The sequence below is a fragment of the Nyctereutes procyonoides genome, unplaced genomic scaffold (assembly GCF_905146905.1).
Source record: "Nyctereutes procyonoides isolate TBG_1078 unplaced genomic scaffold, NYPRO_anot_genome, whole genome shotgun sequence".
NCBI lineage: Eukaryota > Metazoa > Chordata > Mammalia > Carnivora > Canidae > Nyctereutes > Nyctereutes procyonoides.
In genome coordinates, this window is record NW_026575157.1 from 265,978 (window position 1) to 287,946 (window position 21,969).

The 21,969-nt window shown below is 36.6% G+C and overlaps 1 protein-coding gene across 3 annotated transcripts in view; it reads left to right on the forward strand.

The window, feature by feature from the left end:
* The window catches only part of LOC129502323 (ATP-binding cassette sub-family C member 2-like), an 87,601-nt gene that overhangs the window by 55,613 nt on the left and 10,019 nt on the right, over nt 1-21,969 (forward strand). For 2 of the 3 annotated variants that reach the window (XM_055313842.1, XM_055313843.1), the window contains 5 exons: nt 5,436-5,496; nt 5,931-6,150; nt 16,818-16,972; nt 17,602-17,757; nt 20,790-20,989. In XM_055313842.1, coding sequence (XP_055169817.1) covers nt 5,436-5,496; nt 5,931-6,150; nt 16,818-16,972; nt 17,602-17,757; nt 20,790-20,989 — 792 coding nt within the window. The remainder of the gene's footprint in view (nt 1-5,435; nt 5,497-5,930; nt 6,151-16,817; nt 16,973-17,601; nt 17,758-20,789; nt 20,990-21,969) is intronic. The other variant, XM_055313844.1, reaches the window with a different exon arrangement.

The window sequence follows — 21,969 nt, forward strand, 5'->3', positions numbered from 1 at the left end:
AAACACATATTCATAGACTTTCAGTAACTTCTAGACAAATTCTAGTGCAGAATTGTGTATGTATATTTGTGTGTGCACGTGCTAAAAATATCCCCAACCCATAATATTCATACACACTGCTGATGTGAATGTGAAAATAAGCTTTAGACATGAGAATTCTACAATGTAATGGTATGATTATCAGGCCAGGATATGTGACCTATAAACAGAGACTTCGTGTAGGAATTGAAGAATCTGTTAAATAGCAAGAGGAAGGAAGGAAAGATGAGAGAGAGTGGGGGGGGGGGAAGGAAGTGGGGGAGAAGGAGAAGGTTTGAAGGGAAGGAGAGAGGGAGGAAGTGAAAGAAGGATGGGAGAAAGTGAGAGAAATAAAAATAACAAAGTAGTGATCTTGATTGGATTTCATATTATACTTTTTTTTTTCAAAAGTGACTAAAATGAACAGTAATTGAAGCAAATTACCCTAGTCTGTTATTTGCCCCAATATTCCCCCCATAGCAGTTGCAAATAGGATACTGAAAGAAAAAAAGAAATAATAGGAATAAACAGATTAAAAAGTTGGTTCCAGAATTATAGGGAGCAGCCACTCATTGAAATTGCTAAAATGGAAAATTGGAATTTATTATAGGGAAGCAAATACTTTGGGATCCAATGGCTCAGAATTTTGTAGATTTGACCTTGAATTAAAAGATGCACCTTGAATTTATTTATATATTTTGAAAAGAGTGGATATTCCTAAGGATTTGTAGATGATGTAGATGTGGCAGGTTTGAGTTTTGCCCCCATTTTAGATTCAGCTGACTTAATAGATCAACTAAATCATTCAGCTAGATATCCATATGGCTTGCTCACTCATCTTCTGGAGGTCTTTACTCAAATATAACTTTATCAATGAAGACTTTGAGTTTAGCCACCTTATTTTATTACAATACTTCCTACCCCCTTCCAGGATTTTTTTTCCTTATAATTTTTATTAATTTTCAGCATACTGGAAAATTTATTTACCTTTATTTTGTCTTTTACTTCTAAGTTTTAACCTTTGTAACAGCCTAATTTTTTGTCTATTTGTTCATTGCTTTATTGCCATCTAACCAAGAAGTTTCAGCTGAACACTGAATAGCACATAAACTGAGGTTCAATAAATAATTGTTGAATGGATGAATAAGTAACTGACTTCTGAAAGAACACTCAAGGGTCTTTTAATCCATAGTTTATTCTATTTTATTTTTTGACCTTATGACAATACCTTTCATTTAAATGAGTGTCAATTTTTAAGGTTCCCCAAGAGAAACAAATCCAAAAGCACTAAAACAGACTTTGAAATCATATGCTATAGGATCTACACATATCTCTTATCTTTAGGAGAATTTTCACCTGTGTCTAGTTTTGCCAAGCAGTCAACACATGACTTGTTTAAAAGCTTGACACTTAAAAATCAGTATTATTGTAAACTTAATCATAACCTTCACTCTATAATAAATCAATTTTCTTATTTATAAAATCATCATCAGTCATAATATCTAAATTGAACCCCTTGAAGTTTTTGTGAATCACTTTGGGGAAGTTTCTTCTTGAAATAGGAATCCCAGTCCCTATAAAAACTTATTTACAGAATTTATTTCTCAATACATCTGAAGTTGTGGAGGCTCCAACTGAAGCCAGGATTCTGAAACTTACTTCTCCAATGATGAGTACATTGGGAAGATTGCCTCAATTCCAATATACTGTATTCTTGTCAACACCACCAGCATCAGGTTTACTTTTTAACAGCTGCTTTAAAAATGCTATTGGAGGTCCCTGGATTCCCCTATGCTGATCTTTTTCTTGTTTGTCATCATAATAATTAAATTGTTTTTTCATCTTTATGTTTGAGAGACCAGAGACCTATTTCAGTTTTTCCAAAATATGTGCATATTTTGGCTGCTTCTTGTATATTACCTAGTTATTCTTTTTTTGTGCTACTTATTCTGGCTTCCATTTTTTTCCTGCTTTCTTATTTGCTAAGATAATATGACATGGAGGAAATTTTCCTGACTTTTTAACCTAATTTTCTATTTTATAGAATTACCCAATTTCCACTTAGTGCAGCATTAAGCTAGAATAGGAGCTGAAAGATACACACAGGCAGCAACTTGACAGCAGTTAAAGACTCTCTTCAGTGGGATGTACTGAGATAGAATGCAGGGAGTCTTTCTCATGGAAGAGGTAGTTCATGGAGAAAGTGGCTAACCGCCTATCAGGAGTGGGGGGTGGGAAAGGAGTTGAACTAAATGTCTGAGAATCCCTCTCTAAAATTGAAGACAGAATTGCATGATGACATGTTAGTTCAGTTTTCTAACAGGACTAAAACAATTTGAACTGTTTCTGCATTTTATTTTTCACTTTTTGGTTTAAATTTACATGGCATATATTAACTATTTTATTTTTAAAAATATTTATTAATATCTTCCTTGAATAAAATAAGTCAGGAATGTTATTTCAGTATCTACACTGCCCTCTTCTGTCTTTCATGTCAAACTCTTTTAATCACTTTAGCCTTCCCATACATATCCCATACTTTACAACTGCATGCTCAGATCAGGGATAATAGTTTCAGTATGTTAATTTTATATCTTTTATACAAAAATATGCAGATGGGTATTGTGCCAACTTTTCTGAGGGTTTTTGAAGGACAACACAAGACTCATTTTTAAAACTTCTCTACTAGCATAAAATAATTTGCTCTTTTTAAAATTCAGATGAACTTGTTATTCACAACAAAATGCCCAGAATGAAATGCAGTATTTTTGTGGAAAAAGAATAAATAACATTGTGCTTTGCAAAAGCAGTGCCCTCCTGTATAGTGTCCAATAAATTCTTGGTCTTTGTTAGTTGTGTCTAATTAGGATGCTTTAATTCCCTTTTAACAGTTGGGTTTCATAGCATTTTATATCCAACTACATTAAGAATTAATTTTTTGGCTTGACACCAATGCTGAATTTGCTTATCCAAACAGAAGCCATGCCAAGGGCTTGAAGGATGATGACAGTAATTAACCCAAATCATATACCAGGAGCAGTTCCAATGAAAGTGTCTGTTAAATAGTGTATCTTTCCCTGATGGTGAAGCTGATTCTAGAAAGGCCATGTATTACAGCCTCCCACAGACTGTTTCTTGACATTAGCGCCAGAGATGGAAAGGGAAGAGCCACCAGACTGATCAAATAAAGCCTTTCTTATTCTTCTAAAGAAAATGGAAATCATGGAGAAATGGGGCGCATAACTCAGTTTAGTATTTCCAGAGGTCAGCTTGATACTAGGTAAATCAAATGACTTAGAACTTAACATACCTCATGCTTCTATATCCCATCAATGGATAATGAGAGATAGGTAAAAAGAATGATCATTACAGCAAAAAAATAACAGTAGGAAAAAAACTGCAGCCACTCTACTGATTTTGTTAAATAAGTCTTAATATAGTAAAATGACAAAACATAATGCAGTCATAGAATAATGTTTTAGGGTCATTACATACTGAGTCACAAAGACCATGTATAAAATTGTTTAAAAGAATGGTTTTAGAACAACATTTGTATTATGATAGTAAACACACGTAGAGAAAAGACTATGGCAATATTCACAAGCATGTTAGCACTGAATATCTCTAGAACATAGGAGAATGAATCTTCCTTCTCTTGTTTCTCTTCCTCTTTTTTCCCTCCTCCTTTGCCATTACTTTTCTTCATGCTGTTGGTATTTTCCAGATGTCTCTCCAATAATACATTTCCAGAGGAATTGTCACATGCTGGGTGATTGATTAAAAATATGTCAAAATTGAGACAGAGGAAGGGTTCATGGCCCTTAACAAAACCAGAGGAAGCTTTAAAGGAGGTAGGAAAATATCTGGTTCGGTTTAGGGTGATGTAGAGATAGATAAGCAAAGAGATGAAGTAAGCATTTTACTGCATAGATCTGGAATTCAAGAGAGGTATAGCCTACAATAATCAATTTTAGAGTCACGCACAAAGAAGAAGGTTATTGAAGCTGTGGAAGTGAATGAGATTGCTCAAGAGAGTGTGGAGCATACAAAGGAAATAGAGTGGGCCCTTGAACAATATGAGAGGTTAGGGGCACCTCCAGATAATGAAGGCAAAAGACAGAGAGAATAGGTTTGTCTGAGACTGGGGGTTTCCTGGAATGTGGGACAATCATGCTAAAACCAGAAATATCCAGGAAACCAAAATCATTGATTATCCTAGGAGAGCAAGGATGGTAGAAAGTTGGATTCAGGAACTGAAAGTCTAGATGGAATAAAAACCAAATGTCGTGAGAATAATTGAATGTACAATTTAGAAATAGAAAGAGTTACGGGCAGAGATTGAAATGTTTAGAGTTGGTTTGTCCAAGGTAGGTTATATAAGATTCATGACTTAAAGTCCTGACAGTTAATGGTCAAAGTGAATGCAGGTGAAGGATCTGGAGGTATGAAGTTGAAAAGAGATAGAGTTTAATAAGCTGTTTATGTAAACTATGACATCACCCAGGATGGTGGCAGAACAAAAATGATGAGCCCAATGCCAATCTTTATATCTGTTTATTTGTTTGCTTGTTTATTTTAGAAAATGAGAGTGAGAGTGCTTGAGTGGGGATAGAAGCAGAAGGAGAGGGACAAGCAGACTCCACACTGAGCACAGAGCTTACCATGGAGCTTGATCCCATGACTCTGAGATCATGACCTGAGCCGAAGTCAAGAGTCAGATGCTCAACCAATTGAGTTACCCCAGTGCCCTCCTCAACCTTTTTTGAAATTTAAAAAAAAGAGTTTTTTTTTAACTTTTTTAAAAAGTGATTTTATTTATTTATCCATGAGAGACACAGGGAAAGAGGCAGAGACATAGGCAGAGGGAGAAGCAGGCTCCTTGCAGGGAGTCTGATGCAGAACTCGATCCCAGGACCCGGGGATCACAACCTGAGCCAAAGGCAGATCCTCAACCACTGAGCCTCCCAGGTGCCCCAATTTTTAAAACTTAAAAAAAAAAAAATTAAGTAGGCCGGACACCAACATGGAGCTGAAACTCACAACCTTGAGATTAAGAGTCTCATGCTTTACTGACTGAACCAGCCAAGCAGTCCTTAATGCTATTCTTGATAGGCCAGGAAGCAAGTAGATGAGAAGACATAGAATATGGTACACCAGGTGGCATTAGCTTAAATAATTTAGGGATTTGACTCAAATTTAAAGGATAATTATCTAGAAGAAGCAGTAAAGAATCAGATTATATGTTCTGACTTTAAAATGTGTGGGATATTAGAGATTAAACAGTCTCTATTTGAAAAGATTAAAGGAATAATGTTATCAGGGCAGAGGAATATGCAATAAAATGATTGAGAATGTATAACTTTTAAAAAAGTAGTTGATCTGAAACCTACAAAGTATACATTGTCTTGTTTTATTAGGCCCTCATTGGATCAAGGAAAACAGTTCTCAATGAAAAAAGAAAAGATCCCTATTGGTGGGGTAAGCACCAGAATTACTAGTATTATTTGTTATTAACTACACAAATATAAAAGATTACATTGCATTCTTGATAATTATCATATATTTTAATTTGAGGAGGGTTGCTATATAGTAGTTTGAAAAATTACATTAAATAGAACTGTTGGATAATATAGTGATGTTTAATTGGGATTACATGTTACTTAGCTATTAATCATAGTAACCGATATTATTTGAATATCCATCATATTTTAATGCTCAGGACTGTGTTGGCACTTTACATGTACTTATAAATTGGCTACTGTTACTATTCTGATTTACAGAAGATCTGGGAATTAGAGGAATTAGTTATTTGACCGAGATCACAAAGCTTGGGAAATGTCATGTCGGATTTAAATCTACCTTGTCTGACTTTTAAGCACAGTAACCTAATTTTATATTTACTTTGCCTTTAGGTGAAGTTCGCAATCATTCTGAAGTACCTCCAAGCCTTTGGCTGGCTCTGGGTATGGCTGAGTGTGGCTACTTACGTCGGGCAGAATTTGGTGGGCATTGGACAGAATCTATGGCTTACTGCCTGGGCAAAAGAAGCAAAGCACATGAATGAGTTCACAGAATGGAAACAAATAAGAAACAATAAGCTTAACATCTATGGATTATTGGGATTAATTCAAGGTAAAAAAAAAAGTCTAGCTACCTCTTTTTTTCCTTTTTCTGACCTATTTTATATGAATGCAAGCATATGGCATCATTTTATTTCAAATAGTTTTCAAGTATTTTGAGATAATTCAAATGCATATGGTTTTAATTCATCATATTTGAGAAAGTAAACCAACACTGTGTGTCTGCTACACTGCCCACATTAAATAATGTATTTATCTCATTTATTCTTGACAAAAAGTATTTGGAAAGTTATTATTCCTATTTTATAGCCAAGGAAACTGAGGCCCACATACTAAGTCATTCAGGACTCAAAAATCTTGACTACGTGGCTACTCACAGTATGTGTGAGACTTGTGATTGGTATGAAGATCAGTAAGTGAGTCAGTTAAAAACTACATTGTAAATAAAGTCTAAAACTACGTGGCAAGCAATAAGTGCTATAAAAGTAGTAAAGAAAACCTGCAAGGACACAGAGCAGGAAAAAGCCATATTTGAGAGTTAAGATAATTTCCAAGGAATAGTTGTCATTTGAGGTGAAACTAAAAGAGTGGTTTGAATTTTGTGAAGCTGAGGTTACAGAGAAGGAGCACAGGTGACAGAAGCAGAGAGAAAGATGTGAGTAAAGACAGGGGTGGGGAAAGAAAGGGGCATGAGTGAGAGTGCCAGTTTGAGTGGTCTTAAAGTTATTTGGTATAGAATAGTAGGGAAACTAGAGGTGGGAAGGTAGTTTGGAGGTTTGTTAGAGATGATAGTTGGAAAGACAAGTGGGAAACTTTGAGAATTTGAGGGAAAAGAGGTGAACTAGGGTTATTTTTCAGACTAAGGATGAATTAGCCATGATGAAAAAGAAAGATGTACTTTTAGTGGAGGGATTAAATCAAAGAACAGAGAGAATTTGGGATTGATAGGGAAGGAGTAATTGAGTATCTTTCAGGTGGAAGTCTGGATGGGAGATAATCTAACATAGAAAGATCTCTTCTCTGATCTATCTCCATGTCACACAAAGCATCTAGTCCAATGCTAACCAACAAGTAGAGAGTGGAATGGGATTGATGAATAAAAGATGGAGGAAAATAAATGAACAACAAAGGAATGGTCAGAGAATGGCAATGCAATTGGAGAAAAGGATAGTTAGGAAAGACATTGCAGCGAAAACATATGTAAGAATGAGTGATTTAAAATGAGGAAAAAGGCCTCATTCATGGTTTTGAAGTTCAACTTGAGTAACTGAGGGAATGATGAAGACAAAAATGAGGAAACCAGGAGAAAGTCTTAATTTGTGGGACAGAGAATTCAGTTGACTTCAACTCAATTCAATGGTGAATTCAATTTTGGATACATTTAATAGAAAGTGTAGATGCATTTCTCTACTTTTTTTCTTCCAGTAGGCAGATTTAAGTGCCTGTCTGGAATTGAGAAGCAGAGTTCATCATTTATTTGTAAAATGGAGGGCTTAGACTAAATCATTTCTACATTATCTCCAGTCTCTAACACTCTAGCTCTATGGTTCTACCAAGATATGGAGCCATTGTAAAAGAGATAACGAATGAGCCATAAAAGAAGATGTGATCACTATGAATGAGGATTAAAAGCCACAGGGGTGAATGATAGGTACTTAGGGAATGCCCATGTATAGCCAGTTAGGAGACTGACTTCAGGGAAATTGAGCAGAGATAAATTCCTGATCAACAGATAAACAACAAAAAAAAATAAAACAAAACAAAACAACAACAACAAAAACACACCCAAAACACAAAAACACAATAATGTGAAGGCTTGCTCTGTTCCTGGAAACCCAAATCATTTTAGTTATAGAGGGTAAACACATGAAATTGCCTTTGTTTCACCTTTTATGGTCCACAAAAATGGTAATTTCATATGGTTTAAACTAATTTATTCATTCATTTAACATATATTCTAATGAGGGATTCCTTAAACCTTGGACATGTTACTTAAACTTTTAATTTTATCATTTCTAGAATGTAGAAAATTTCTACCTAAATATTGCTACAATAAATTAAATTAGCTAATATGTATAGAGCTTACAGAAAAGTGCTGAGCATATAGCAAGAGTGCAGTAAATGTTAGCTATTATTTAACAGTAGTGGAAATGAATACTATGCACAAAGTCCTACAGATAAAAGGTTCCAGAGCCAGGATTTGTATCCATGTGTACCCGATTCCCCAAACTATTTTCTTAAGCAGTAAATTAACATTTCCAAAAGAGTTTTACATGAAGCAGTAGAGATGCTCCATAAATATAAGTTTTTGTAGTTCAGTAGGTCTGGAAAACTGATAACTATATTTTTCTGTGCATCTGGAATCTTCTTTCTTTCCTTTTACTAAAAATTTTGAGATATTCTTCAATAAACTGACTTGTTTAGTTCCATCTAACCCAATGTTTCTCAAATCCATTTGACCGTGGAAAAAAATGTTTTTCTTGTGTGGTCTATCAGTATCTTGAGCATCTTGTTTTCCATGGAATGTACTGTGGAAAACCCTGTATAATGATACATATCCTTCCAAGTGGAAAGTATTATGTAACAAAAGCCAAAAAAAAGAAAAAAGAAAGGTAATGTTTCAAAGAAGTTCTCAATGGTTCTGAAATGGTGCAGAAATGTTAAGAAGAAAAAAAATTGAGAATAGACCTATGATTATAGTCAAAGATGCATCATCAAGAAAAAGACAGGAAGAGAATATAGATTGTGGATAGTTGAACAGTTGATAATTAAAGAGTAGATACATATTGTCCTTCAAAGAAGTTAGGTGATTTGGAAGAAAAAAAAAGATATTCAAAAGTATGGTAGAAATAAACAGATTTTAAAGTACAAATATTTTGTGTGTGTTTGTAAGAGGAAGGAAAGGCACCTTGAAGGAAAATGATAATAAATTCAAACAAGAAAATAATATGTGGAAGTGATACTATCTAAGGATATTCATTAGGGAAAACATAAAGAGATACATGCATTTGGTAAAAAAAAAAATGAAGATAAAATAAAAAATATGATACTTAGGACTTTGCTTCTCTTTTCTTCTTTCCTGTATTTACTGTGTGGCCATTGTATTGCTTTTAAGTGTCTGCATCAAAAAGCCTGCAAATATTGTGAGGCATATTTATGTTTATTTTGCCATTCCATTAATATTATTCATTGGGGAAAGAGATGTTGTTAATGACTAAAATGAGATATAAGGAATACAGTATGAAAGATATAACGTGTTTGGTTTTTAATCAATAAAAGCCAAGTCTATTGGTTTGCAATTTGCAACTCATTGAGGAAAGAATAGATATAGCAATCTAGAATTCTGAGCAGCAAAAGAAACATCCATGTATACAGATATCTCTATATCTGTGTCTATCACATGTTCATACAAGAGTTAAACTCATACCAATCCAGAAGCTCATGTTACAAGTTTAGGGGAAATTCAATATACTTTGTTTTTTGTTTTTGTTTTTTTACTTTGAAGGATATTTTGAGTGAGCAAATATCATTTCCTATACTACACAAGATATGTCAGTTTATTGTTCACAATTTTACTTTTGTAAAGTCTTACTTTTTTTATCAGAATTTTAAAACTTTTTATTTTTTTATTTAAATTCCAGTTAGTGGGCAGCCTGGGTGGCTCAGCAATTTAGTGCTGCCTTCAGCCCAGGGCGTGATCCTGCGTGGAGCCTGCTTCTCCCTCTGCCTGTGTCTCTGCCTCTCTCTCTCTCTGTCTCATAGGAATAAATAAATAAAATCTTAAAAAAAATAAATTCCAGTTAGTTACATATAATGTAATATTAGTTTAAAGTGTACAACAGGTGGCGACGGGGTCCGTTGGGGCAGAACCATGGAGGAAAAGCCTTTCAAAGCGTCTTTGGGTAGCCATGGCTCAGACGACTCGAGCCCAGACAACGACATCCGGAATCTGTGGACCAGGGCCACGCTGTCGCAGCCGAAGCTGAATGTGCTGCGGTCCAAGATCTGCGATGACTCGGACGCGGAGGGCAGCAGCCTGGGCAGCAAGACTCGCCAGGGGTACAATCGGGAGGCCGGCCGCGAGTCGGATGGTGGTTGGGAAGAATGGGATGACGGAGAGGACAAGGACGGTTCCAGGCCGGAGGATCTCCACAGGCACTTGTCTTTGGAGATGGAGCTGCGTCGGGGCAGCATCCTGGGAAGCCATTTTGAGGAAGACGTCGATTCCAAGACCGAGACCGAAGTGTCTTCCTCCGAGTCATCACTCAGTATCTCGAAGCACACACCCCATCGAGCCTACTGGATGGAGCAGCAGAACGGGCTGCCACTGCCTCTGATGGAAGTCGTGGAGAATGAAGCTCTGGAAATCCTCACCAAAGCCCTCTGGAGTGAGCACTTCCCCCCCAGCTCCCACAATAGACCCTGGGGGATTTTGCAGGGCTTGGGCCTCTGGGAGTGGGGTTTCAGGATGTGCATGCTTTGTCAGATGCCCCTAACACCCACAAGTATTCCAGGAGCCCTACCAAAAGTAAAAAATGGGGGGACTGGGCACAGGGACACCCAGTCAGGAAAGCATGGGTGACTTTCAGGGGCCTGGGCTTCAGCCTTAATGCAGCCCCTCTCTAGCTAACGCGGCTTTTCTAAAGCTGTTTCTACACTCCCTAGTCTTTGTGTGACCTTGGCTCCCTCCCTCGGTGCTACAAGGAACCACTGGACAATGGACTATTTGGGTAAAAGTCCCCTCCTTTGCCCTGCTTATAATATAAGACAGGGTTGCTGGCTAATTGATTAGAGTAGGTGGCCCAGGAGGTGTCCACAGAGCTGCCAGCTACCACAGTTTAGGCCTGCAACACTCTAACCTTGTCCTCACCATTGCTCCACCTCAACACTCGCATCCTCTTCCACATCCCCCATCTGTTTAGCGTACAGGTGTATAACTTGACCCTTAAAAAAAACCTGTCAGGGCCCAGCACCTTGGAGATCCAGTTTCCCAGACTAACACAGAACCGAGTGCCAAGCGTTCCTGCCACCCCAAGTCACCCGCGGTTCCTCAAATCTCACATGCAGCACCGCTGCTGGGGAGGCCATGCCCCTGCTCACTGCTCTGAGTGGAGCTCTGTCCTCCAGGCTACCGGTCAGGGATTGGCCAGGATCACTTCCTGACCAAGCAGCTGCGGCGATACATTGAGGGGCTCAAGAGGCGTGGGAGCAAGAGGCTGCACCTCGTAATGTATTGAGAACGCCGCTTCCGGCTCAAGTGACCGACAGCCCGACTCCAGCCCCCCGCCCCGTCCCATCCCCAGAACCAAGCCTGACCCCGTCCACGTGGAATTTGAGTCCTAAAGAAATAAAAGACTGTGCACGGTCAAAAAATAAATAAATAAAGTGTACAACATTTTTTTATTTGCCATGTATCTTTCTTTTTCAACTTTTTATTTAAATTCCAGTTCATTTATATACAGCTTAACATTAATTTCAGTGTAAAATTTAGTGATTTATCACTTACATATAACATCCAGGGCTCATTACAGGTGCACTCCTTAGTACCCATCATTTATTTAACTCATCCTCCTGCCCATCTCCCCTCTTGTAACTCTCAGTTTGTTCTCTACAGTTAAGAGTCTATTTTCTAGTTCGTCTCTGTTTTTTCCCTATATTCATCTGTTTTGTTTCTTAACTTCCACATATAAAATTATATGGTCTTTATCTTTCTCTGACTTATTTTGCTTAGCATAATATTCTCTAGCTTCATCCACATCCTTGCAAATGGCAAGATTTCATTCTACTTTTATGAGTGAGTAATATTCCAGCATATTTTGTGTGTGTGTACATGTACATACCACAACCTCTTTATCCATTCAATGGATAGACATTTGGGCTCTTTCCATAATTTGGCTATGGTAGATGATGGTGCTACCATAGCCAGGTTGCATGTAACCCTTCAAATTGGCATTTTGGTATCCTTTGGGTAAATACTTAACATAATTGCTCCATCATAGAGTATTTCTTTCTTTCTTTTTTTTTTTTTTTAACTTTTTGAGGAACATCCATACTGTTTTCCAGAGTCGCTGCACCACTTTGCATTCCCACCAAGAATGTAAGAGGGTTCCTCTTTTCTCCACATCCTCACCAACACCTGTTGTTTCTTGTATTGTTGGTTCTAGCCATCCTGACAGGTTTGAGGTGACATCTCATTGTAGTTTGATTTGTATTTGCCTGGTGACAAGTGATGTTGAGCATCTTTTCTATGTCTATTGGCCATCTGTCTGTCTTCTTTGTAAAGAATGCCTATTCAGGTCTTCTGCCCATTTTTTAATTGGATTATTTGTTTTTTGGGTGTTGAATATTTTTAAAGACTTTATTTATTCATGAGAGAGAGAGAGAGAGAGAGGAACAGAGACACAGGCAGAGGGAGAAGCAGGCACCATGCTGGGAGCCTGACGCGGGACTCAATCCCGGGACTCCAGGATCACACCCTGGGCCAAAGGCAGGTGCTAAACCCCTGAGCCACCCAGGGATCCCGGCTGTTGGGTTTTTTAAGTTCTTCATATTTTGGATACTAACTCTTGATCAGATATGTGATTTGCAAATATCTTCTCCCATTATATAGGTTGCCTTTTCATTTTGTTGATTCTTCCTTCACTGTGCAGAGGCTTTTTATTTCTATGAAGTCCCAATAGTTTATTTTTGCTTTTGTTTCCCTTCCTCAAGAGACATTTCTAGTAAGAGGTTGCTATGGCTGATGTCAAAGAGGTTACTGCCTGTGTTCTCCTTTAGGATTTTTATAGCTTCAGGTCTCAAGTTTAGGTCTTTTAATCTATTTAGAATTTATTTTTGTGTATGGTGTAAGAAAGTGGTCCAGTTTCATTCTTTTGCATATTGCTATCCAGTTTTTCCAACATTTGCTGAAGAGATTCTTTTATTTTTAATTAACTATCAGTAGATATAGGAAATGTTTTGTAATGAAGCAACAGATTATGCAGTCTAATCAAAAGGATTTTTTCCTGATTGGATTTTTGTGTAGAGTGGTCTTCAGTCATTAAAATATGAATCTTCCCAGGACACCTGGGTAATCTTAACTCAGATCTTGACCTTAAGGTCATGATTTCAGGCTCCGTGTTGGACCCTACACTGGGCATGCAGCTTACTATAAATAAATGAATAAATAAATAAATAAATAAGAATCCTTAATGTTTTCATTTTTATTTTTTTTGCATTAAAAAGTTTAAATTTTCTAAAGACATTATTAGGTGCAATTATAAGTTTTCTATAAGTGGGTAAGCCTAAGAAATGAAAATATATAATTTCTGAGTTTTTCAGTAGACCACATCTGCATCTTACAGAATCCTTTCCAATGAAGAGCAGGCTATATTCACTTACATCATCATAGCTCACAAAATAAAAAAGGCAGGCAGGGGTGCTTTAAAGCATAAATAGCATTATCACATTTAATATCACAGACCTACTATGAATAACATAGAACACTAACATTCAAAAGAAACTAGAGCTCAAAGCACAATGTTAGATATATATTTTTTGTAACAATAATAAAAAGCTTACTTCATTTTCTAAATAAGAAATAGTTCCGAACATTTTTTCCGGGGCCCCAGCTATTCTCCTTAGAATCTCTAGGACAGTCTAAACATCCTCAATGTATTGTATTTTAAGCCTCATTGTTACGAACTTCTTTTTTCCAATCCAATGTGAAAAATATAGGCACTCTAGTTTCAAAGTGCAAAGTGTAAAGAGTACACTGCTGCTTCTAGTTTAAGAAGAGTGAGTGGATCATCTGCTTTACTTACCTCACAAAATTCCACTGAAATGACAGTGAAAAAATATAGAAGGAAAGACTTCAGAAGATTTCAAAGTGATACATTTCTACATCAGCAGTTAAGCTGATAGTTAATCATGGGTAGAAGAACCTGCAGCCCAGAACAGAGAGGGGAGAAGCTGTACCCCAAGAGAGAGATGTTCATTTGAGCAGTGGAGAAACACTAAACTCATGGTCATGGGTAGAGAGTAGGATTGAGCTGCATGGAAATAATCAAAATAAGTCACTAGACCGTTGTTCTTTTGGCTCATTCGTCTCTCCTACAAAATCCACCACTATCACCACCATCAGATGCACAGCAACGACATTGTAAAAGTACAATGAGAACTAGAAAGCTGATGTCTAATGAGGAAATTAGGGTTCCTAGTAAGTGTGGCATACATAGAAGAAATTCTCCTTAAGTGGCTTTTGGAGAAGCTCCAGGTTACATGTCTGGATCCCAATATTCAGACTCTCTGTGTCATGTCTGCCCACTTATGTGGAATTTGAAGCAATCCCTTTCATTTAGAGGAAAAAATGTTGGAGGAAATTAGTGTGTGCAATAGCAGAAGGAAGCCACACCAGGTACCTCTATCAAGTAACCAGATGTTTATCTCATATGTTTAAACTGATAATGATAATAGTTGTGTATTTTAATCAAACCAACAGTATAAATAAGTGCTAAAAATAAAGCGATGAAGTCCAGAAATATAACAATCCTATTTGAAATAGAAGCTTAAAATCCCAAATTAATGTCTTCAGAGATTCAAAATATTATATCCACAAAACAAGTGCAAAAATATGCTGAAATAAGTTCAATCTTAGACAAAAAATTCTTGAAACATTTAAAGAATTTAAAAGAGACTGTACAAGTGTGAGAAGATAAATTAGAAGAAATTATCCCAGATGTATAACATCAAAAAAATAGATGGAAAATGATAATAAGAACATTAGAGGAATAATCCAGGAAGTTCAACAAATTCATGTAATAACTTCTTTAGTAAATGCAAGTGAAAGTGATCAAATTCATAATATTTAACATTTCCCATATCTGAAGAATGCAAGTGTCTGATCTTTCAACCATTCCAATTAAGAGTGGAAAGAAAGAGCCAAGAGAGTAGTCTAGGTTCCAAAGAGGAAGGGGCTAAATATGATGAAGGAAATAATAGAATATCTAATGAGTTTGAATATATTCAGAAGACATTTGCTGACTATTGAAGTGTTTGGAAATAAATTAGTGCTTGTTGCATAGAAAACTAGAAATATGAAAAAAGTGGTGAACTTCATGCATAATGTATGTTTAGTGGCAATATAAATATTGAATATTTATTTGAGGAAAGAGGGTGACACTCTGTTTTTGAAGGGGAAGAAAGAAGTACGAGGGGAGTGAGGTAGAAAAAAATAGAAAATATTTAAGGCTAAAAAATCATTTAACAACAGCATTTGATATTATTTAAAATATAAAGGAATTAGCTGAAATACTTTAAGATAGTCAGGGTCAACTATCATTGTTTTGTTCTAAACATACATAAAGGAGTAAGAATCACACTGGCAGTATTAGCAGTTTTGTGTATTAGAGCACAAGGAAGCAGTTGTGTATCTTCTGTGATTCAGAGCAAACTAGCTTAAGTAACATGGAAATTTATTGACTCCTCAAACTGAAAAATCCAGGCATAGGTCTTTCTACGTACTCCATCCCTGTGCTCCAAAGAAATATCCACTGCTTTTTATTTATCAGCTCTACTAACTGTCTTCATTGGCTTAATTCTCAGGCTTCAAGTAGTGTTGGAAATGTTCTGTCTCAAAGAACTTCCTTCTATAAAAATCCATGGAGTTACTCTCCTTGAAACAATTTGAGTCACATATCCATCTCTCCCCAGTCACTGTATCAAAGCATGTCTTCTTCCAGCCCTACAAGTTCTTTAATTTGAGAACTTTTTGTCCTTTCATTTCTTCTCACACATTGATAGCTCTTTGATGAGCTTGTCTCTTTCTTGTCATAGTTTGTCAAATACAGGTAACAATACTCAATAGAAGCTGACAACTATTTCAACCTCTTCCACTAAAGCTCTATGCTTATTATTTATATGTATGTCTTTTCAGTTGTTGCAAGAAAAACCCTTCCACCAACCAAATCTCAGTAGCTGAGACCCATAAATGAAGGAATAAATAAATAAATATTAAATTAAATATATATATTTAATTTATATATTATATATAAATTTATATATCATATATAAATATTTATTTATTTATTTATTTATTTATTTATTTATTTATTTATTCCTTACTCATACCATGTGTTCATTGTGGGTCAGCAGGAAAAGGACTCTGCTTATTCTTGGCACCCAAGTTGAAAAGCAATTCTACACCATTATAAATGTTGGCAAGCACTATGCAAAGGTAACGAACTTTAGCTGTTCTAAATAACAGCGATTAAATGCTGTAACCCAGTATTAGTTATTGTTTCTCCTTCAACTTGTTCAGAACTCTTCATAAGGTCCCATAAATCACGAGGAGGCCAAAAAGAACAACTTTACCATGGTTCTAGAAGCTAAGAGAACTAAAAATATTGACTAGCAGCACCAGTAACTACCGTATCACAAAATTAATGGGTTGCTAGTATTCTGTGAAACTGTTCATTCCGTTACGTTTTGTGTATTTCTCTAGGCCCTATGCTTATGAATAAGGAGCACCCTTCTTTGATAAGATGGCAACCCATCAGAGTGTCTATATTTGCTATCAGTGCACCATAGATATCTATACTTAGTCTGTTCCACAATTACACATTAAGTTTATTCTTTGAGTTTTCCATGTAAAAAAAATGCTGTGATAAGCAACTTTTTGAGAGTTAAGGTACAAAATTCCTTTAAGAGGTTAACATGTCTCTGATAACAATTTGTGTTTAGGTCTCTTTGTCTGCTCTGGAGCCTATATACTCACCAGAGGATCCCTGGCTGCCTCTCGAATTTTGCATGCTCAACTATTGGATAATGTGCTGCACCTCCCGCTCAGGTTTTTTGAAACCAATCCCATAGGCCAGATCATCAATCGGTTCACCAAGGTAAGTAAAACCGCACCTTGCTGAATAGCATACCTAAAAATGATCCATATTTAGTACCTTGTAATAAGGTACTAAAAAAAATCGCCGTGAAAAGATGGGATTATATTTAGTATAGATTTCCTTGTTATTTTATTTCTAATTCTTGGGAAATTTATAATTGATGTCTAGCAGCATCACATCCTACACACAAAAAATAACCCTTGAAAATTGCTGAAAGAATCCAAAAAGCATATGTGCTCTGGTGTCTACTACTACAATTCTTACATACACTCAGCTTGAGAATCATGGGTTTGGACTGAGAAGTAAAGAAAATATAAGTCTATATGAAGATAACTGGATTTTAAGCATTCTGCTTAAAAAGTGCTGTGTAGTTGTCATTGGGAAGTACAAATTGCTTGATCATAGGCATCTTGTTATTAGAATGCCCTCTTAACAACTACCACTGACCACAGGGGAAAATACGTGAGGGTGGATTGGGGAAGGCAAAGACCATGTAGTTAGATTTATCATCAGATTGTCACATCTGGGTAATTTTTAAAGATTTTTACATTGAATGACATATTTCTTCTTCTCCTCATTTTAAACCATGAACAGTTAAAAATAAAGTGACCTGATATCAATTTTTTCAGGACATGTTTATAATTGATATACGTTTCCATTACTACTTACGGACCTGGGTGAATTGTACATTGGATGTTATTGGAACAGTTTTGGTCATTGGGGGAGCTTTACCACCCTTCATTCTAGGGGTTATTCCCTTGGTTTTCCTCTATTTCACTATACAGGTAAGTACTTGGATTTTTATGTGTAATAATAACATAAGTTCACAGTCAAATATAGGCTTAGACCCACTTAAATGGACTGTTAGTTCACATTCTTTAAAAAGCAGATTTCAAAAAAGGATCCCATTTAATAGAGAGTTACTGGGGAATGCTTGTAACAGATAGAAGAGAGGGAGCAGGAGAAGGCTGAGTGAGCCCTCAGACAGTGATGCAGATCTGATTCCTATGATGAAGAGAAGAGGATTGGGTATGAAAAATCTTGGATTGCAGGACAGTTCTATGGAAAGATCCATCTCCATGAATGGGAAGTCTACAACCAATGTCACCCATTGGAGTATCCCACGTGACCCCAAAATGGGCCTGCGTTAGCACCCTTGCCTTCCATACTCAGTTATTGCCTGGAAGCAACCTGTGGGTAACGTGGCCTCCATGCTAATAGAGTAGTAGATCCAGAGCAGAAGCAGCTGGGCTGTCAGTCGGTTGTGCCTACTGCCACAGCGGAACAGAGTCGTGCGTTTTTATGATCTCCACAGAATCTTTATGGTATTTACATTTTAGCATAAAGCAAATTTGCCTGTAAATCCAAAAGAGACACAGATACTGCCTTTTTGTCCTGTTATCCCTGAAATCAGTAAAGTACTCCTAGAAGAAGTAAATCGATCTCTTGTGATACATATCTTTGTATTCCAATTAAAATGTGGTCAACCACATTCCAAAATTATGTCACTGTGGGGCCACAGTATAAAAGGAAATTTCTTAACACATATTTAATTTAAATATGAAAGTATTTTGAGGCTGTTTACATAAAAGGATGCAGTTCTGGTAGTTCAATGCTTTCCCAAAATTTAAGCTTTAAAATTCATATTGGAGTTTGATCTGCCCAAAGGAGAATGTTAATAATGTTCTCATTTCTACACCTAAGCTATTATTATTCCTCCCACTACCTATGTTTTCCCTATTCTCTCTGCCTTGACTGGATCTTACTTATCCTTCATGGCCTAGGTCATATTTCATTTCTGTGTGAAGTATTCTCCACCAAAATAGTGCAAAGAGATCAGACTCATCTAGATATTATGGATTTATTATACTGCTAGTATTATAGCAATTTTTTAGACCACAAATTGTCTCCCCCGTGAGATTGAAAGTCCTCCAGGGTAGACACTGTCTTAGGGCTAAAAGAAAAAAAAATCTAGGATATGAGAGATAATACTGAGAATCTATTGTATCTGCTTAAAAAAAAACAACCCTCATATCACAAGAGAAAATTTAGATGATAGTTTTATGGTTGGTAAACTATACTAGGATGACCAGGAGTGGAAATAGTCTAGAAGCCATATCTTGTTAGGGGACACTATATAGGGTGAGCCCTGAAGTGAATTCAGTAGCCTCAAGTTCTTGTCACTTTCTTGACTCTCATGCTTAGCACAGCACTTCCATTTCCAGGTTTCTTTGCTTTCCCTATAAAATAGGAGGTTTGCTTTATATAAGTGCTATGCAAAGGAGGGTCCCTGGACCTATGGACTATACTCCAGACCTACTGAATCAGAAACTCTAGTTGTACCTCTTTTTTTAAAAAATCACATTTTACAACATATATCCACACACACACGTGTGTAATAATATATATAATAATATATATATAATTTGTTAATCACATCCTAATAAAACTGGGAGGAAATAAAGAATCTAACAGAGTGAGACCTAGAGTTTGTGTTTTAACAAATCCTCCAGGTGATTTTTACTGAAGTGTGAGAAGCATTGATCTAAATCAATGGTTCTTAAGGTAAATACTCTCGATAGATTCATGGAAGGACTTCAGGACTTCTATAATTCACTGAAATTTTACGAAAATTTCTTTATGACAATCTCTTGAGCCTCCTTGCAGTCCCAGAATGCCATAATCCTCTGTGCTCTCCAGGGCACTTACACAGAGCAGAGTGTGTAGACTGTAAGTTGACAGGCCATATGTAGCTTCAGATATGTTTTTGCTCAGCTTGTTCAGTGTTTTTACTAAAACAAAGATATTTTAAAATCAGAATTTTATGTAAAACTCCAGGTCCAAAGATCTTCTTGAAAAAACTTGCAAGATGTGGCAACTCTTGATTTTCATTTACAGTTGGTAACGATTATCTGGAGCTGATAAATGCTGGTCCAGTTAACTCAGGGCATGCTCCCTCCAGCTCTGTAGTGTCCACCCATCTCAATTAGTCTCAACCAAGTTGGAGGAGATTAGACAATTAGACTGATGGCTGCATGGGTGAAGTTATTTTGTAGGCCAAAACAATTTTTTTCTCATAATTATATTTAGGTACAAAAATATTATTGTTTGTACCTTTGGTTGACTTCCTTCATTTAATGGGTTAACTCCTTAGTCATATTTCCAACATGTGACATAGTGCTTCTTCCATAGTAGGTACTCAATTGTGGTTGTTTGAAAGGATTATCAAAGTGGAGCTTTGCTCAATTCTGTTCTAGTTATGCTGTCCAGAATTTGGGTTTTTACTGTTCCAAGGGTGTATTAATTTCTAAGTTCTCCTATAACAAATTTGGTAGCTTAAAACAACAGAAATTTTATTCTTTCACAGTTCGGAGGTTAACAGTCAAAAATCAAGGTGTAGGCAGGATTGGTTCCTTCTGGAGCCTTTGAGGGAGAATTGGTTTCATGCTTCTCTCCTAACTTCCAGTGACTGTCAGCAATCCTTGGCATTTCCCTTGGCTTATGCACACATTACATCAATCTCATCTTCACATGGCTTTCTCCTTGTGTCTTTTTGTCTTCTCTTTTTCTGTATCTTACAAGGATACTCAGCACATTGGATTTAGGGGTGGGCCCACCCTATTTCCAGGATTATCTCATCTCGAGATCTTTAATGACATCTGAAAGATTCCATTTCTACACGAGGCCACACACACAGGTACTGGAGTTAAAATTTGAGCGTCACATTTTGGGATCACTCAAGTATCATGCCATTTTCAAACCAGTGAAGCAATTTCTATTACATCTTTCCAACTGCCTCTTTCTGTCTTTGGGTTAGAGATACTACGTGGCGAGTTCTCGGCAGATCCGACGATTGGCAGGAGCATCTCGTTCTCCTATCATTTCCCACTTTAGTGAGACTTTATCAGGGGTGTCCACCATCCGGGCCTTTGGACATGAACAGAGGTTCATCCACCAAAACAAAGAGGTGGTGAATGAGAACTTGGTCTGTTTCTATAATAATGTAATTTCAAACAGGTAAGTCACATCAGTATGCCTGTTCAAGACCAGTCTCTTTTTATTTTTTTTAAAGATTTTATTATTTATTTATTCATAAAGATGCAGAAAGAGAGAGAGAGAGAGAGAGAGAGAGAGAGAGAGAGAGGCAGAGACACAGGCAGAGGGAGAAGCAGGCTCCATGCAGGGAGCCTGACGTGGGACTCCATCTAGGGTCTCCAGATCACGCCCTGGGCTGCAGGCAGTGCTAAACCACTGCGCCACCGGGGCTGCCCATCTTTTTAGATGTCCTATGCACTGACTTTTAAACGGAAAGAGTGCTTTGTAATGGCATTTCATTAATTTGTTTTAAAAAAAAAGAAGGCCTTAAATATGTCTAATATTTAATATACATTTAAGTTAGTGTATCTATTTATATTCAAATAAAAAGTACATGCTATTTTATGTGAAAATAATGTCCCAAGTTTTTTTTTTTTTTTTAAGATTTATTTATCTGAGAAAGAGATAAACAGAGCAAGCAGGGAGAAGGGGAGAAAGAATCTTCAAGCACACTCCCTGCTGAGCACTGAGTCTGATGCAAGGCTTCATCCCATGACCCATGAGATCATGACCTGACCCAAAACCAAGATTTGAACTCTTAACCAGCTGAGCCACCCAGGCACCCCAGGTTCCAAGTTTTTGAAAGTTATACAGGATGCTATTAGAATTAGTAATGTTATGATCCTCTGTTTTATTTTGTATTTGTAGGATATATTTTATTTGCATATAATAATTCATATTTTAAATTTGAGATTATCACTTCACATAAAGGAGAAAAATGAAATATTAAGTAATAGCTGGGCACATTTTAACTTTTGAAGACTAATTTTATAATACAAAAAAGGGTATGTAATTGGAAAGGTGATTTGTTTTCTGATAGGATCTTAAAATATGGCACATTTTAGCTAGTGTTCTTTTTTATTTTTAATTCTGATTAAGTTTTAAAGCAAAGTTCTGCAAAA